Source organism: Typopeltis vanoorti, chromosome 16 (genome assembly GCF_054136105.1).
Source record: "Typopeltis vanoorti isolate ZY-2024b chromosome 16, IOZ_Tvanoo_1.0, whole genome shotgun sequence".
Taxonomy (NCBI): domain Eukaryota; kingdom Metazoa; phylum Arthropoda; class Arachnida; order Uropygi; family Thelyphonidae; genus Typopeltis; species Typopeltis vanoorti.
Window position 1 is genome coordinate 22,444,780 of NC_143564.1, and position 20,424 is coordinate 22,465,203.

Here is a 20,424-nt window from a genome sequence, read left to right on the forward strand (position 1 = left end):
CACAGATTTGTTCACTGGTTTTCAAAAGGATGAAGAGAAGAATGGGTCCAGAGGCAATAAACTAAAGTAGTTTCTGATCTCTGGAATGTTGAGTATGAAGAAAGATTGAGAAGATACAATTTGAAGAGTCTAGTGGATGGGAGGAAGAGGGTGATGTGATAGAGACATAAAAGTTGGTATGGAATTGTTATAGGATTAATATTGAGGTTTTTTATAAATGGTGGGAGAACAAGAGGTCATTCCTGAAAGCTGTGTAAGGAAGGTATGAGAAAGGGAATAAGAAGCAGCGTTTTTGCATGGAGAGTTGTGAATGACTGGATGGTATTGCCTGAGAGTGTGATGTCTGCAGAGAATTTGAATGTATTTAAGACATAGTATGACGAGCAGTGTCTTTGAAAAAGAAACCTCCTGCAATGAGTCTTTGACTCCATGGGGATCTTGGGATGATAATAATAATGACTGGATACAACCCAGGTGATCATCTCATGGTCAGTTTTGCCTCTGCATGAAACTGACCTGAGCATTTCTCTATGCCCAACTAAATAATTCATTCCTACCACCACTATCACTAACTCCTTGCATGTTTTCTTCTCTAAAGCATCAATCAACCTTCATCCTACTTCTCGAAAAGCAAGTCATCTTGTCCACACACACTCTCTCTCTCTCTCTCATCAATACTTTTAATAATGAATTCCATAAAGCAGCACCACCAGTCTTGAGTCACTCATACAGTGCTACCTTTTTTTCTCTGCTATCTTTCTTTCACATATGATCTCATTTTGTACATGTTTCATCTCATTCTTCAACTCTTGTATTCCAACAATTACAGTCTTTCATATCAGCAATCACTTGAACTTTTGCTCAGTTTGGATATAAGGTTTTATACAATACCAAATCAGAACCTCACCATATTCAAGACTCAGGTCCCCCTTCCCCCCCTCTCCATTTTGTTCCTTACAGAAATATAGGTTTTGCTACTGTAATGTAGCAGTAATTGATTTATATTCATAGTCTACTATTGTAAACTATATTGGTTGTTTAGCTGGTCAGTGATAATGCATACAGGCAGTATCCAATTCAAGTAAATTTAGACATGCAAATTAACCTGAAAGGGCTGTGAAAAAAATATTTGTTTTTAAAGTTTTGCATGTATGCTACTTGCATGCCACCTAACAGTGGTCATTTGCTATGCAGATAGCCTATGTGGTGCACATGTGCTGTGTATTTGTATTCATACATTTTTGTAATTTGTAGTGTTTGTGTGCAATGGGGTAAAATACAATCATGACTGGAAAAAAAGAACCTGTGCATAAACACACCAAAATTGATCTAGAGATGAAAATAAAAATTATAAAGAAAAAAAAACATAATTATTTATATTTATCTAATAATTATATTTAAAAAAATTATATATAGGTTCCAAAATGTATCCTGCAGGATTTTTTTTAGAAATTTTCAGAGTTGATTTTTCTGTTGCTTGCAGGGATTAAAAATGTCTTTACTTTACTTAAATTCCTCTCGCTATGTGCGCATACAACATTCTTGAACCTAACACCTCCATAATATAAGGCTTTTTAATTACAAAAATTTCTGGATAATGCTGGTAAAGACTTTTTTTTTATGTCAATACTGTAGGTGGACAAACCAGTTGCAGGATGGATTCTAATGCCTCATGGTCTTAAAAGTCCAAAGAGAAATAGATGATGCCTATAACTTATCAAACTTTATGAAGAGAAGCAAGAAGACACTGCCCAGTTGCCACTTGATAATTTTATATGGTAGGTTGAATGACCAAATTAAACATTTTCTTTTCTCATACTAGTTATATTTTATTATATTATTACTTTGCATAATAATTATACAACGAAATCTAATCTGTGTGTACATCCTGTTTATGATTAACAGAAATAACCTTAGAACATACCACATACACATATACTCCAAACACATAAGCAGTGGGGTGTGATTAATGGGTAAGGAGAGGAATTAAATATGACACATAAAATTCAAGTTATGTAAGTTATCTTCTGCAAGCTATAAGTCAGAGACTGCCTGTATATCTTATACGAACAAGAAAACATCAAGATTGTCAACAGGTCAGAGAACTTTGTAATATCACGAACACGAGCAATCTTACAGAGGAAAATTAAATTAGTATATATTCATATGTCAAAATTCACATTTTATAATAAGGTGACAGCAGAACTGGATAAAGGAAATAGCTACATCATGATAATGCTAGACTTTGCAAAGGCATTTGACAGAATGGACAACTATTACATAAGTTGGAATAAATGGGAATGGATATGAGGCTGGTAGCATGAATGGGGGAATAGCTGATAGACAGACATCAGAGGGTGTGTATGATGGAGTGGAATCAAGACAAATCAGGATGATTAGTGGAGAACCCCCAGGGTTCTGCACTAGAACCACTACTCTTTACTTTGTACATTAATGATATAGCAGAAGATCTGGGGGGGGGGGGAGATATTCAGTTGTTTAAGGAAAATGCAAAACTGGGAAAGACTAATAATTGATAAAAATGATGTAGATATCCTCTGCAGAATGATTTAAATAAATTAGCAGTGTGGGAAAAGGACAATGGCTGTCAATTTATTGTTGCAAAATGTTAAAGATTACATACTCTGTATCATATAGATAGTACTAGATTACAGGAAATTTATGAGGCTAGGGATCTAGGAATGATGGTGGATAATTCAGTGGACATATTGCAAGGGTTGGCAAAATAGCACAGAGGATTACTTGGATGTTGAAGACATTGACAAGTAAAGATAGGGAGGTTATTATCTCTCTTTATAAGGCTATGATTTGCAACATGTTGACTACTCTGTACAGATATGGTCATATGTGTTTCTTGGGGATCAGGAAATGGTGGAGGGGATTCAGAGACATGTGATCAAAATTGGTGACAGATCTGTAGAATGCTCCTTTTGAGGATAGATTGAAAGTGTGTGGATTGCAAAGTTACTAAAGGGATTCTATAAGATTGACACAAAAGACATTTTTCGATACATGAGGAGTAGGGGAGAACAAGGAGTCACACTTGGAAGTTGTCTAAGAGTATAGTTAGTAAGGATGTGTGGTGCATACTAGTTCTTTACTTGGAGAGTGTAATTGATTACCAGAGGTGGCTGTGAGTGCCCCAACAACGAATAAGTTTAAGGAGATATATATAATAGGTATTGTGCGAATAATGGGTAGTATGGGTCTCCTGCAATGAGTCTTTTGACACCATGGAGATACCCATCTAAATAATAAATAAAATTATAAATTATCAATAATGGTACACAAGAATAATAAATATATCACATTAATATCAGTCAGTTGGGACAGCAAAAGTTGGTCGATTGGTAGAGTCTGTGCTACTAATGGCTCATGCAACAAGTTAAGCAAGTCTGAGCACGTTAGTAGTTGGAAGGGGTTAATTCATTCGATGCTGTTGGCACTCTGCTGAGGACTGGCCATTCTCACAAGGTTAACTTCAGCCTGTAAACTGATGTATGTCAGACCTCTGTGCCTTTGGGGTATGTATATGACATGACGGCATATCAGTTGGAATGTGTCTTTCTTCTTTGTATTTAAGAAATCAAAAACAGTTTTATTCACACTTTATTTTTAACTGAAAATTATACATCCACATAATAAATATACAATATTTTTGCACAAACACATATCACAATTTCGTATGATCTTCGTTTCACTATTAAACTACATCACTTTTTTTTCCCTTTTAACTGTCATTTGTAAACTACTACTAAAATACATATACATATATATATTTATATGTATTTATATATAATTGTGTTCTCTATATAGATTTTTTTTTTTTTGTCATTGATCTGGAAGTCAATTTCATTTTTCTCACTAATGCAGCTGTAAACAGCAGTCTAAAATGCAAATATATTGGCTGTGCTTTATTATAGTCTCACATTTTTGACTATACTAGGTAAGATCTTTTCTAAAATACTATATTTTTCATTTTTTTTTTGCTTTTGTCACCTAAAATTTAAAGATGTGTTATGTGTGTACTGTGCTTAGAAACATTTTTGAGGGCTACTGTGGCTACAAGGAAGAAATGCCACTACACTCTCTTGGACTGCTTTTCTACGTGTATACCCTGCAGTGTTTGACATTCTGTGTAGTGCTTAAGCACATAAAGCTGCTCGACCTGTGCATTACCAGGTTCTTCTTGTTTCACCTTGACAAATTAGGATTCTAACTAGTCTTTACCATTCTCCTATTTATGCTGTTCAAATGAAGTGCTTCGGCAGTATTAACAGATCTTTTTTTTTTTTTTTTTTGTATGGTCCAGTAATATGCACACAGTGAAAAACGTTTCCTGAGATTCAACAGAAATGACTGCATATCACAAAAGTTGGTGATAAACACAGCTATTACCAAGTAATGTTATCTAAACTTTTAGACTGTGCACAGCAGTTTAAAACATGTGACAAACATGACAGTTTTAATTAACAAAGATATAAATCATTTTAATTATCTACAAAAAAATGGGGGAAAAAATGAAACCTGAGATCTAAACAAATGTCGTACAATAATTATGAGTTTCTTATTTTAATCAATGATTTTTAGCAGCTTCTGCCTTTCCACTGTACCACATAGCTTTCAGAGTTCATATATTTTTAAAATATTTGTTTCTAGTAATAAGCAACTGTTTGCTTTCTTCTCACCTTTACATGTACATAAAGAATATACATATATATGTTTGTGTATGTATGTGTGTGTGTGTGTGTATATATATATATATATATATATCTCTTTCATTTTTTTTTAAAAAGCATAGAATATTCTATATGAGCTGCTGGCTCATTACCCCCCCTCAAAAGAATATAAATTTTATAATTAAACATTGGATTTGTTATTAAAACATTCATATTATAGGAAATTATACATTCTGCACTTTTTCATAAAAGTTAAAATCCATATGGACAACTTTAAAGTGGCAAAACATTTTGTAGGCGGTGTCAAAAATGCTTTCCATATTCATATATCCTATCTGTCAAGCTTCTTATCCTTTGCATGTTATTATGTAAGCACCATGCTATCTAGGTGAAAAACCTATGTCTGAAGTGAAACTCACCCTTGATGGCTGAACACATGAAATGAGCTCCAAAGCATCTCATCACAAAATAATGAGATGTTACTTTAGAGCAATATGATGGACTAGGTCTCTAATAACATTAGTAATAAGTCTCTCTTTCAACCCATCCTCCAGGATTACGCCTCAAAATGAAGCGCCTGATTTCATCGTAAACAAAAATAAGCAATGAAAATGGGAGTGCTGGTAGCCACCAGTTGATTCTGTAAATATAAAAAAATCTTTTAATATGATACAACTTAATTTAAAGATAAAAAATTCAATATTTTCAAAGCATAAATAAAGGCTCTTTTATTATTATTATTATATGACACCTCCAAGGACTTGTTGTGGGAGGGCATTTCTTACCAAGTAACCCACTGTCTTCACCACTTAATTCTCTATCTACATGCTACTGTCTATCATCTACTACTAGAAAAAATTCTGTCTATTAATTGTTTTGTTCTTTGGCCATTTCACCTGTATGCAAGATTAAAAACTAGAGTCGCCAAGAAAAAGCCCTGCTACCTTTCCTTTGGTTTATATTAAACTAAATTTTTACTCTAACATGGTAGGCGGCTCCATAATTTTTATAATGTATTCTGATCACTGTGAAGCATGAAGGAAAGGACCCTGCTACCTTTCTATGAGATTGGCTAACTCACATTTAACTGAAGAAGTTCAAGAAGATTCCACTCATCATGATGAGATCCGAACTTGGGTCTTTTCGATCCAACTACATTCTAGAGGTGCTTATAGACACACACACACAAAAACACAGCAAATATTATTTTTCTGAAGTCATATATATATATGACTTCAAACTTTGGGTCTCCCGAGATGAGTCTACTGACTCCATGGAGATACCTGTAATAATAATAATAATAATAATAATATATATATATACATATATATATATATATATATTATGCATCCAACCCAGCAATCAGTTATATATATGAAACTGATGACAGAAAGTGTTAGTAGCGAGAATGTCGTGGGGAAAATAAGTGCACGTTCGAAAGAGAAGGATGGTGTGAGAGGTGAAAGAATGTTAAAAAATCAGTAAAAAAGAAAACGAGTGATTTAAAAACCATAACGGATGTTGAAAAGGACGAAAGTGAGGCGAGAGTGGCGGAAGGAAATGAAATTGAGAGAACGAATGAAACTGGAAATGGTGTGATGCAGGAATCGAAACTGGAAAAAATCGAAAGAATGAATGATAGCAAAAGTTGGACGCATGTTGGACCAAAAGTACTGAAGCACAGAAGGACGAATGAGAGTGAAAGTGAGAAGAGGGTGTCAAGAATTAGAAAATTAGAAAGATTGAATGATAGAGAGAATGTGATGCAAGATTCGGAAGTCAAATTGGATTAGATGAGGAAAGAGATGAAATGGATGCAGAATGAAATTAAGAAAATTTGGGTAAAAACTATTAAAACTAATCATGGTGGCACGAAAGAGTTAACGAAAAATAAGCGAGTGGCATTATATGGTGACTCCATTATTAAAGGTGTGCTGGATGATAGGATGCACAAGGTAAGTTTTCCAGGCGGTAAAATGAGTAGAGTGATTGAGACATTGGATATGAGGAGGGAGCGAACAAAGGAACTGATGGTTTCAATCGGCACGAATGATTTGACAGAGGACAAGAGCAAGTCAGAATGGATATCAGGAGGCTGCTAAGAAGGATAAAAGAGAATAGTGTGACAGGAAGGGTAGTTAGCGTGTTGCCTAAGTATGACTAGTAAGATGAGGCAGAGAGCAAGGATTATGAATGATATGCTGGCTGAAATGTGTGAGGAGACAGGAGTACAGTTTGTTAATGTGTGGAATGAGTTTGAAGGAAGAAGGGAACTGTATGGGAGCGATGGACTGCATTTAAGTGTGAGTTGCTTGGAGAGACTGCTGCTGAAAGGTAGAGGAGTGAGTAGAGTGAGAGAGAATGAATCAGATCAAGTGGGAAGTGATGTTCAAGAGCAGGAGAGTAAGACAGGAGAGATTGAAGAGATGGTTATGAATGAGGAAGTGGGTGGCATGAACATAGAAAATGAGAGAATGGGTGTGTGCAAGAGGAGCAGGGAAATGGGAAGGCTCAGGCTGGACAGGAGTACACAGTGTGAGAAAGGTGGATGCTTCAAAAAAGAGGTGAGAGCATGTGTAGGCAGGAAAGAAATGGGATGACCTGGGATCAAGAGGAAACAGTTGGAATATAAAAGGGTTTTAAAATGAATAAGCAGAAAGGAAAATGGCACCAGTCGAGCATGAAGAGATCACATCGAGTGAGTGGTATCAGTGGAACTAGCTGTAGATCCAGAAATGAGCTGTTGTGTTTGTATACAAATACTAGAAGTATAAGAAACACAGCAGATGAAATCATCATCATCGTTATCATCAAATTCCTGACATGTACCCTCAAGAGGTGTACAGGATATGATAGTACTACATGAAAAATTTACATCATTACTAACTTTCTATATACAATTTTCCTCCAATTTAGTCTGTTACTTGTCAAGACTCCAACATTATCAGATTTTATATTTCTATCATCTAAGGCACTTTGTACCATATCAATCCACCTATATCTTAGTCTTCCTCTGGGTCATTTTCCTGCCAACCTGGCAGAGAACACCTGTTTTGCTAATCTTTCCTCACCCATTCTGTTTAAGTTACCATACCACCGGAGATTAGCTCTGCTAACGCATTCCTGGATGCTGACAATGTCAAGTTTTTTCCTAATATCCTCGTTTTTAATATGATATTGCCATTGATGCCATCTTTTCACGCCCCTAATCTTTCTCAGGACTCTCATATCTGGTCTCTAGTCTTTGGTCAAGTGTTTTACTTCTGACTCAGCTCTTAGATCCATAAGTTAAAACTTGTTTGAACACTGTCTTGTATACAGCTAACTTAGCGTTCCGACTAATTTCTCTCTTATTCCATATGAATTTATTCAATTGACATCGTACCATACCAGCTTTGTTGATTCTGTTGTCTATTTCCATATTTACGATTTTCACTAAAATTCGTGCCTAAGTAGCTGAAATGTTTTACTTGTTCCACAGGTTCCCCATTCACAACACAGTTGACATTTTCAACAATTCTACCTATTTTCATTGGCTTTGTCTTCTTAATGCTGACCTTCATACCATGTCTATTGCAACAGCTACTCAATTTAGTCAGGGAATCTTGCAAACTTGTAGCAGATTTATTTAGAAGTATAACATCATCTGCATAAAGCAAAGAGCTGCCATTAACATCTCCAATTCTGATATCATGTTTAATACCACTTTCCTTCATAATGTGATCCATATAGATAACAAATAACATAAGGGATAATGTACATCATTGTCTCACACCAGATTTAACATTAAACCATCTTCCCGTACTTCCTTCAATTCTAACTGCTGACTTGCAACTCAAATAAAGACTAGTATTGCTTGATATAATGCCCCATTGACACCATATAACTGTAGTGTATATTGAATAGCTTCTCTCTTGACACCTTGTCGTATGCCTTTTCCAAATCGACAAAACTTAAATACAGATCTCTGTTATATTCCCATGCTTTCTCAACTGTTTGTCGTAAAGTGAAGATCTGATCCTGAGAGCCTCTATTTGGCCTGAATCCAGCTTGTTCTTCCCCAACCTTTTCTTCCACAATTCTTCTCAACCGTTTCTGAAGTATATTGGCATAAATCTTGCCCGGAACACTCAGTGGAGAAATATCTCTGTAATTCTCACATTCAGTTTTATTTCTCTTTTTATATATGGGTACAATTAGAGCTCTACTCCAATCATCAGGAATTCGTCCATCTGTCCAGGCCTTCTGAACTATGCAGTGCAGCCACTGTAAGACTTTTATACCACCATACTTCAGCATTTCTGGTCTAATATCATATACTCCTGCTGCCTTTCCACATTTCAAGCCTTTGATGGCTTTTTCTACTTCAAGATGAAATGGTTGCATTAATTGCGTCTGTTCACCCATAGATTGCTAGAAAAAGTGAGATATGGTTGGAAGAGGACCACATCCTGACAGGAATAGAGATGGAAGGGTATGATGTGTTTTGTGAGGAAAGAAGGGGTAAAAAGGGAGGGGGAGTGCCATTGATCATAGAGAAAGAGTTAAGTCCATACAAAGTAGAGATGCAAGAGGGAAATAGTGCCGGTGGTTTTGAGGCAGTATGGTGTGAGATAGAGGTGAATGGAATCAAATATTTGGTTGGATGTTGTTATAGACCAGGTAATGTGGATGGTGGTGATAATGAAATGTATAATCAAATTAGTCAAGCAAGTAAGAAAAGAGTGATCATTATAAGTGATTTTAATTATGGCAATATAGAACGGAATGATGAGATAGCAACTGAAAGTAAAGAAAATGAGTTTCTTGAGATTTTGAGTGATAACTACCTCAGACAGTATGTAATAGAGGGAAAATGAGGTTTGAGGGTCTTGGATTTGGTCATCTCATCAGAGGATCTAATTATAAATGAGGTGTTAAATCATCCACCAATTGGTGAGAGTGACAATGAGGTGATTACCTGAGTGGTTGGCAGCAGTGTGAGGATCTCTGTGAGAAAAGGGTATATGTGTAACTACAAGGGGGGGGTGATTATGAAGAGCTCAGGAGACAGCTTGCAGGTGTAGCATGGAATGAGGAGTTAGCTGGAAAAGAGATCAATGCAGCTTGGGGATTTTTAAAAACTATCTAGTAGATGCAAAGTCTAAGAGTATTCCAAGGGTAAGAAGGTTAAATAATATAGGTGTGAGATGGATGAATAAAGAGATTAAGCATGCGATACAGAGAAAGAGGGCATTGTGGAGGCAGCATAAGAGAAGTGGAAGTAACCAATTCCATCTGGTCTACAAAGACCAGGCAAAGAGGGTGGCTTGGTTGGTGAGGGTAGTTAAAGAGTGGTATGAACAGCATTTAGCTAATGAAGCCAAAAAGTATCCTAAGGAGTTCTTTTGATATGTAGCCAGCAAAAGAAAGAATGATTATGGAAGGATGACATTGACAGGAGAAAATGGTATAAAGACAGCTGTTGCAGAAAGTGTGGTGGAGATACTTAATGAGCAATTCATAAAGGTCTTTCTATCATGTGAATGTGACTTCATGGAGAGATTGAGAGCAGTAGATGATAGGGAGGAGAGACTGACTGCAAGTGAGCAAAAGGTACATGGGGAGTTGAGTAAACTAGATATAAATAAGGCTGTGGGACTTGATAATATATGACCACATATTCTGAAGGAATGTGCCAGGGAGTTGACACCTGTCTTGACATATTTTTTTAATACGAGTCTTGCACTCGGTCAAGTTCCTAAGGAGTGGAAGGAGGACAAGATTGTGCCACTTCATAAAGCAGGTGATCGAACTCAAGCATCAAACTATAGGCCTATCTGTGTGTCAGGTGTTGTGGTTAAGTTGTTGGAGAAGCCTGTGAGAACTAGGATCCAGAGTTGGGTTGACAACAATGGTATTATCTTTGATGGACAGCATGGATTTGCTAAAGGCAGGTCATGTTTTAGTAATCCACTTACTTATTAAAATAAAGTAACTACTTCCTTGGACAGAGGAGAAGGATACACAGTAATATACTTAGATTTTGCAAAGACTTTCGATAGACTACCTCATGATGAACTGATAGTCAAACTAGAGCAGACGGGGCTGGATAATAGATTAGTGCATTGGACTGGAGACTGGTCTGATAGGTATCAACAAGTTATGTATGGGAAAGCGATATCCAGGAAAAGGAAAGTCAGTAGTGATAGGGAGGAGAGTGCCTCAGGGATCTGTTTTGGGGACATTGCTTTTTAACTTGTATATTAACGATATAGGTGATGATTTGGATGGAGATATTCAGTTATTTGCAGATGATGCAAAGTTGGGACGAACCATGACAAGTAGTGAAGATGTTGTGGCCTTACAAGAAGACTTGAATAAATTTAGTGATTGGGCACAGAAATGGGGATGGGAGTTCAATGTTGCAAAATGTAAGGTTTTACAATTTGGAAAACAAAGATGAAGAATGGGATGAAGAATTTATGCTTGGTGAGGATATATTATTAGAGGTGGAAGAAATAAGAGAACTTGGGTGATAGTGGATAAGGATTAGAAATTTAGGGGACACATAGTCAAAATTGTGAAGACAAAACAAAGGCTTCTGGGAATGATGCTGAGGACACTGACGTGTAGAAGTAGGGAGATTCTTGTTCCGTTGTATAAGGCTTTGATTAGGCCACACATGGACTATTGTGCCCAGATTTGGTCCTGGTTTTCAGAAGGATGAAGAGATGTTGGAAAGGGTCTAAAGGAGATTGACTAAGGTAGTTTCTGACCTCTGGAATGTCGAGTATGAGGAAAGATTGAGAAGATGTAATTTGCAGAGTCTGGTGGACAGGAGGAAGAGGGGAAATATGATAGAGACCTACAAGTTGGTAAGGGGTTGTTATAGGATCAATGCTGGAGAAGTTCTACAGAAAATAGTGGGAGAACGGGGGGAGAACCAGAGGTCATCCCTGGAAACTGTATAAAGAGGATGTGAGTAAGGGAGTGAGAGACAGGTTTTTTCCATGCAGAGCTGTAAATGATAGGAATGCCTTGCCTGAGCATGTGGTGTCAGCAAAGAGTTTGAATGTGTTCAAGGCAGAGTATGATGAGCTGTGTGTGTGATAAAAGGACCTCCCAAATGAGTCTTTGACTCCATGAAGTCTGGGGGTAATAATAATAATAATATTAGCAAAGAGTAGCAGAATTCTTTGTCAGTATGCAACTGATGCCAGATATTACCATTTGGTAGTAAAGTACTTGCTTTATCAGATATATGGAAGCTTATTCATTTATATAGGAAGAGGGAAAAGCAACTTAATTGAATAATTAAGTTGCTTAATTATTCAATTAAGTAGAGTGAAATCAATAATAGTCCAATATTAGTGAAATCAATAATAATATGAAATCAATAATAGTCCAACCCAACCCAACAATGTCACACATGAGACATTAGTATCATATGTGATACATTAATATCACATATGATACTAATGTCTCATGTGTGTACTTGTGGATAGATTTTAAAATTGTGAGCTACTAATAATAATTAGGATTACAGTTATTTCCTAATGTGTTTCCCATTACATCATCAATTCAACCAAACAGTTAAGTTCAAATGCAACCAAAGCAAAAAAACTCATCCCAATAATAGTTACTACATAACGTCAGAATTTTGCAATGCTATTCAGTAGAAAGAATTTACATGAGATGGAAGGATATAAATACCAAAATTTTTTTGTATGCTTGGCTGTATAAGCAAGAAAGTAAGGAGAAAGTTCCTTGCACAGAGAGTAGCTGGTGAGTGGAATGCAATGCTTGAAAAGTGCAGTCCTCCCCAGCATATCTAGCTACACAGCATCTTAGACAACATAGTATGAGTTTGAGTGACTAGATAAATATCTGGCGAGTGGAAACAAAAAGAGAGAGAAAGAAAGAAGTGTGTGTGTGTGTGTGTGTGTGTGAGAGAGAGAGTGAAGGGAAATAATATTGTAAAATTATTCAATGATTAGGGATGTACCTGATGAGAGACAAAAACTAAATTTTTGGGAGCAAAAATTAAAGATGTGAGTGGCAGCACAAAGAACATTAAAGAGTTGAGAGTTTTGGGAGGAACAAATGATTTGAGAGGTGATAAGTATAGAATGAGAAAGGATATAAAAGTGTTAGTCTAAGAAGCAAAAAACAGAACAGTAAGAGAATAAAGATAATGAAGTCTGTTTCGCATACATGACAAATGGAAAAGAAAGACCAAGACAGCAAATGAGTTAATGTGTATCATTCTGGACTATAAGGCATAACTTGAATTGTTGATATTCTATTCACTCTACTAACCTAGCCAAGCATACAGTTTACCAACTGTTCTCTCTCTTTTCAGCTCTGAGAGTTAGGTCAGTTTCAGACTGTTGTCTAGATACTGTACTTTCTCAGCAATGATAATCTAACCTTCAATATGGTTTATAGAAGTTACATATACCCTCTGTCCAAAAAGAAACCGAACTTTTGATAGAAAATAAAACACAGGCCAATTATAATTATTCATATCATTTATTTCAATCAATATACTCTCCCTCAGCTTCGACACAGCATTTGGCAAGGTCAATTAATTGACCTTGCCAAATGCTGTATCGAATATTAAATGAGTTTTTTTATATCGGTTTTTGGGATACTGTTGAGAGTCATGGTTACTGTTGCTTGAACATTTTCAATGGTGTCATATCGCTTTCCTTTCATCGGCAAATGAAGTCAGGGGAAGAGAAAGAAGTCACAAGGTGCTAAATCAGGTGAATACAGTGAGTGATCCAACATACAAACTTGGTTTTTTTCTCAAAAACTGTCTCACAGTGTTTGAACGATGAGATGGTGCATTATTGTGCAAAAGTGACCAACCGCCTACACACGACGAATTCTCACTATCAATTGCTTAAAAGCTTTGAGATAAAACTCACCATTGACCATTTGGCCAGGCAGAACAAATTCTTTGTGGATAATGCCTTGGAATCATAGAAACAAATCAGCATTGTCTTCTCCAAGCGACTTTTTTCGCATGCCCCTCTTCTGGGTCTTATCGTGCATTATCATGCAAAAGTGACCAGCTGCCTGCATCATGACATGATATTCATGCTGTACACGACGAATTCTCGCTATCAATTGCTTCAAAACTTTGAGATAAAACTCACCATTGACCGCTTGGCCATGTGGAATGAATTCTTTGTGAATAATGCCCTTAGAATCATAAAAACAAATCAGCATTGTCTTTACTTTTGACTTCTCCAAGTGACTTTTTTTCAGATGCCCCTCTTCTGGTGCTTTAACGTAATGATCGTTTCAAGGATGTTTGAGTCATTACAAGCAGTTTTAATGAGGTCCTTGCAGTGTTCAATTCAATACATATTTTGGTTGTCGGTCAACTTGTGGGGAACAAATCCCGAATTCAATTTACGAAGGCCAAAACTCTCAGTCACAATGTTGCACAGTTGATTTTGGAATCCCCAATTCATCTTCAATCAATCTCATGGACGATTTCGGGTTTTCTTTGATGAAATCACTGACGTTTTGGATGTTAACTTCGGTCCAATTTTTGGACAGCCCGGCTTTTTGTCGTCCTCAAGCGTCTCACAACCACTTTGAAGTCGGTTAAACTACTCGTAAACTTGAGTACAGGATAAGTATTCATCATCGTATGCTTTTTGAAGCATTTGAAGTGTTTCGGTAAAACTTTTACCAAGTTTAACACAAAAGTCAATCACAGCACTCTGTTTGAAACTCATTTTCCAACCGTTCGTCAAAACACACTGTCACTCTTGGCACTATAACTCGGCTTCTAATGAAAAAAATGTCATAAACAGTTGACACAACACTAATGAAGGTTGCTGCTTTTGACAACAAAAAGATACAACAGGTGGCACCACTAGTTTCTTCTATACAGCCTCTGTCCAAAAAAAAAACCAAATATACATATACACACACACACACAAAGTAACTGCTAACTAGCCATAAAAGTATACATTTGAGTATATTTTATTATTACTGTGACACCTCCAAGGAGTCTGCAGACTCATCGCGGGAGGACAACTACTGTACAACTCTCCATCTTCACTACTACACCAAACCTCTACTACCAATTATCTACATCAATGCCACTACTGCCAACTACTACCACAAGTAGTATTTTTTTTGTCTGTAAATTGCGTGTGTTCTGAAGGGCCAATTTGTCTGTATGCGGGATGAAAAACCCGAGTTTCCAGGAGAAAAAATCCTGCTACCACAGTATGAGATTGAAAAAGTCCATATAAAGATTCCTCCCGTCACGATGAGAATTGAACTTGGGCCTTTTCCAATCGAAGGGTGCAACAGATCATTGTTCTTCCAATTGCACTACAGAGGTGCTTATATATAATGGCAATAATAATAATAGTAAATTACTATCTTCCAAGTAAAAATAGTAAACAAACCAATAAAATTTTCACTCAAAACACAAGTATTATAACACAATAAGTTCAATATAAGTTTGAAATTATAATTACTTTGTGTGCAATTGAAAATTTATTTTCAATTACACATAAATAAAATTTCAATTGTGTTATACAAATTTAATTACTTACTTCAGAGGATACATTTTTAACCCTTTATCCATTCCTGGGCAGTAGGATAGGAAGGCAGCTAAAGCTGTTTCGAACACTAGTCCAAAGTTAAGCGCATGGTTCCTAAATTAATAATTTAAAAAATGTATGAGTAAATTAATGAATTATGCTTTCAGGACATAGAAATGTTTTTTTGAATATTTGAAGAAAGCTGCAAACCTAATAAGAATGGTTGGTACTTGCTGCATTTCTGTTCAGGATGTGGACAAATTATTACTAACGCCAACATATTCCAACATGAAGAAATCCATAAGTTCATATGGAGAAAACACACAAGTAATAAGGAGAGGGTGTCACATGATAAGCTGATATTTAAGTTGCAGCACATGGATTTAGATGTCAGGTTAGTCAACTGGATTCAGGAATGGCTGTCTGATAGGTATCAGAGAGTTGTGTATGGTGAGGCAATATCAAGGAGGTAAAAGGTTACAAGTGGGTCACACAGGGCTCAGTACTGGGACCTGTACTGTTTAACCTTTATATCAATGACATTGTCAGTGAATTGCAGGGGGAAATTCAGTTATTTGCAGATGATGTGAAGTTGGGAAGTGTTATTAGTAATAATGCAGATATGGCAGCCCTGCAAGAGGATTTATATAAACTAGACAGATGGGCAAATGAATGGGGTATCGGTTTAATGCCACAAAATGTAGTCTTGAAGTTTGGGATAGATCAATGGGAGGCTGCATACTTGATTGCAGGAGCAGTAGTGGAAGATGTAGGTGAGGCAACAGATCTGGGGGGTGATGATTGATAGAAACCTGAAATTCAGGGAACATATTACAAAGGTTGTGAAGGTAACCCAAAGGATTGCTGCAATCCTCTGGGTTACCTTCACGACAATAGTCCACACTGGGACTGTTGTTCTCAAATTTGGAGACCCAGGATTTTTGTTCCCAGGATTTAAAGGGGACAAATTAACTGTGGCAAGGGTACAGAGGTGGATAATAACAAAGATCGTTTCAGGACTGTACAATGTTAGTTATGAGGATCGGCTGAGGGGAATGTGGACTGCAGAGCTTAGTAGATAGAAGAAGGAGAAGTGATATGACTGAGACTTTTAAACTGTTGAGAGGAAGTTACAGGGTTGACATTGGGGGAGGTCTTTCACTTGGTGGAACAGTGGGAAGGAGTGATGAAAAGGGAGCCATCCCTGGAAGTTACGAAAGGAAGCTGTGAGCAAGAGGGTGAGGAGTGGTTTCTTTGCATGGAGGATGGTTGAATCGTGGAATGCATTGCATGATAGAGTGGTGAGAGCAAGAATGGTCAATGAGTTCAAGTAGTATGATAGACTTTGTGTTTTCTAGGAAAGGTCTCCCACAATGAGTCTTTGACTTCATGGAGGCCTGAATAATAATAATAATAATAACTGATCAAGTTATTGTGAAAAAGTTAAATGAAACACATTTGCAGACCTGATTATCACTGTTTTTTAATGTTTCAGTATGTCTTAAGTTTCTGTCATCAAAAGTTTTTTGTCAATGTGTTTGATAAGTCAGGTGACTTCAGATTCCATAAGTTCAAATACTTTGCAAGAAATGGATTTGAATTGCCATGGAAAAGGACCCTGAGTTGATTAAGATTCTTCCTCTATTTTAAAGTTTTATTTCACAGAACAAGAACACCAGAAGACAGTAACAGTAAGTATACATTGTGTTTACTCAGCCTAGCTTACAATCATTATGAGGGTGGAAACTATTATACACCTTACTTTTTTGGAATGCAAGTTTAAATTCAGTACAAAAGGAATTTAAAATAGGAAAGGACCACATTTAGCACTAAGTAAGATAAAAGTAAGCATCATATTGAAAAGAAAAATAAGTACTAAGCTTTAGTGAGATCTCCATGGAGTCAGACTCATCACAAGAGGTGCCTCTGTTGTGCACACACAACTCAATATTATTAAAGCACTCACATCCCTGCAATCACCACAGAAATAATGCATTCCAATAATTCACCACTCTGCATGAACAAAAAATAAACTTACATTCCATTTGGTTGCTCATAACCTCTATATGCAGCTTCCAGGGATGACCTGTATTTCACTCCCCTTCCTCCACTATTCTATGAAAGACATCTTTCAAGTTAATCAGATAAAACCCCCTTATCAACTTTGCAAACTACATTTTTTCAATCTTTCTTCAAGTTCAGCATTCCAAAGACCAAAAATAGAACCATAACCTCCTTACTTCTACAAATCAGTGTAGTCCAAATCATTCCCATAATCTGTTCTGCTGTCATCACATTTAAAACCTTACATTTTGCAACATTGAACTCTATCCCCATTCCTGTGACCATTCACTCCATTTATTCAAGTCTTCTTGTAAGGCGAAAACATCTTCTCTACTCTTCATAGTTCATCCCAACTTTGCATCATCTGCAAGCAACAGAATACTCCAATGCAAATCTTTGCCAATATCATTAACATACAAGTTAAACAGCAAGGGCCCCAAAACAGACCACTAAGGCACACCACTAGTGACTTTCCTCTTCTGGGTCACTGCTCCCCATACACAACTTGCTGATACCTATCAGATAGCCAATCTCTGATCCAATGCACTAATCTAATATCCAACCCCATTTTCTCTAGTTTGACTATCAACTTATCATGCAGTAATCTATCAAAAGTCCTTATGAATGAAGAAGTGAGTAGGTAGCATAAGAAAGGAGAATGTGAAAACAGGAGTGCAAGAAACAGGAAAGTCAGATGGATGTGAAGAGATAGTCTGAGAAACATCAATGCTGTAAGAGGAAGTCAATGTGTAGTATATAAGGAATTGGATGACCTGGGATGTGGAAAGGAGCATCTGGGTCTGGAGAGGATTCTGGAATGTGTAATGAGAGAGAGAGGGGGGGGGAAGGAATGACTGGAGTATGGCATGGAGAGGTCATATCAAAGAAGTATCAATGGAAACTTTTATAAATCCAGAAATAAAATGTTATATTTGTATATGAATGCCAGAAGTATCAGCAATAAATATCAGCAAAATTACTGCATTGATTGAGATTGTTTATACAAAAATAGTTGGAATAAGTGAGATGTGATTGGATGACAATGACATCCTGAATAGGAATAGAAGGGTATGATGTTTTTTTTTCTTTGTGTTTCATGAAGATATAAAAGACAAACAGGGATATGAAGTGTTATTGATGATAAAAAAGGAACTATGCCCAAGCAAGGCAGAGATGCAAGAGGGAAAGTAGTGACAGTAGTTTTGAAGCAGTATAATATAAGATAGAGGTGAACAGGATGAAATATTTACTTGAATTTTGCTATAGACCTGGTAACATGGAGGACAGTAACAAAGAAAGTATAAGCAAATTAGCCAAGCAAGCAGGAAAAGGGTGATCGCTATAGGTAAGTTTAATTATGATAATATAAAATAAAATGACAAGATAACACTTGAAAATAGAGAAAATGACTTTCTTCAGCTTTTGAGGAGGACCTTAGATACAATATATGATAGAGGATATGCAAGGATTGATGGTCTTGGATTTGGTCATCTCATCAGAGTATGTCATTATAAATAAGGTGTCAAATTTCTCTCCCAGTGAGCATGATCACAGGATTATAACCTGTGTGGTGGACAGCTATATGAGGACTTCTGTAAGGAAAGAATATATGCTTAACTACAAGGTTTGTGATTTCATCATTATGACGAGTAGGCACAGTGAAAAGGGAAGAGAAGAGACTGACTGCGAGTGAGCAAGAGGTAAATGGGGAACTGAGTAAACTTGATATTATTAAGGCTGTAGGATTTGGTGGGGATGTACCAAGTATGAATCTTAGATTGGGCCATGTTACAAAGGAGCAGAAGGAAGGCAAGATTGTTTCACTTCATAAGAGACTCAAGCTTCAAATTATAAGCCAATCAGTGTGTCTGGTATTGTGGTTAAAGTGCTGGAGAGGTTTGCAAGGTACAAAGATCCAGAACTGGATTGACAACAGTGCCATTCTCTTTGATTAACAGCACAGATATGTTAAAGGAACTTAATGTTTCAGTAATCTGCTTATTTATTACAAGGTGACAGATGCATTCAACCAGAAAGATGAATGCACAGCAGTATACTTAGATTTTCAAAAGGCTTTTGATAGCTTGCCACACGTTAAGTTAATTGTTAAACTGGAATGGATAGGGTTGGAATGGAGATTGGCTTTCTAATAGGTATCAGCAATTTGTGTATGGGGAAGCAATATCCCACATGAAGAAAGTCAATAATATATGCCTGAAAGGTCTGTATTAGAGCAATTTCAGTTTAACCTGTATGTTAATATTATTGGGAAAAGTTTGAATAGGAATGTTTAGTTGCTTGCGGATGATGCAAAGTTAGGAAAAAATATGAGGAATACAGCAGATGTTGTGGCTTTATAAGAGGACTTCAATGTACTGAGTGAATGGGCATGGGAGTAGTTTTAGTGCTTGTTGCAAAGTGTAAGGTTTTAAAATTTAGGAAACAAAGATGGGATGCAGAATATGGAATTGGTGAGGATTTATAAAGACTTAAAATATTTAGAGAATACATTGCTAAAATTGTGACAACAGCAGAGCAGATTATGGCAATGATTTGGAGTACACTGATTTGTAGAAGTAAGGAGATTATTGTTCCATTGTATAAGATCTTGATTAGACCACATATGACCTACTACTTTGCACAGATTTAGTCACCTGGTTTTCAAAAGGATAAAAAGATATGGGAAAGCATCCAGAGGAAAAGGTGCAATTGGCTAAGGTGATTTCTGGTCCCTGAAATGTTGGGTAAGAAGAAGAAAAGTTAGAGAAAATGCATTTTGCACAGTCTAGATAGGAAGAGGAGGGATATGATAGAGACATATAAGTTGATAAGGAAATTTTATCAGATTCACAGATTAACACCACGAGTTTTGAGAGAATGTGCTAGGGAACTAACAGTGCCTTTGATCTGGCTTTTCAATGAAAGTCTGGCTGCGGGAAAGGTACCCATGGAATGGAAGGAAGGTAGGATAGTGCCATTGCATAAGGGTAGTAGCAGAGTGGAAGTGTCTAATTAGAGGCCAGTCTGCATGTCTTGGGCAGATGAGGGTGCTGTTATCCATAAGAGTCAACATGGATTTGTGAAAGGGCGCTCTTGTTTTA

General features: G+C 36.6%; 1 protein-coding gene across 1 annotated transcript in view; it reads right to left on the reverse strand.

Annotated features, from left to right (window-relative positions):
* Positions 1-3,743: 3,743 nt before the first annotated feature.
* LOC150097890 (sodium/potassium-transporting ATPase subunit alpha-like) overlaps positions 3,744-20,424 on the reverse strand; it is a 397,473-nt gene continuing 380,792 nt past the window's right edge. The window contains exons 22-23 of the mRNA XM_090406625.1: positions 15,272-15,373; positions 3,744-5,340 (exon numbers count right to left, since the gene is read on the reverse strand). Coding sequence (XP_090262751.1) covers positions 5,220-5,340; positions 15,272-15,373 — 223 coding nt within the window. The 3' untranslated portion in view covers positions 3,744-5,219. The remainder of the gene's footprint in view (positions 5,341-15,271; positions 15,374-20,424) is intronic.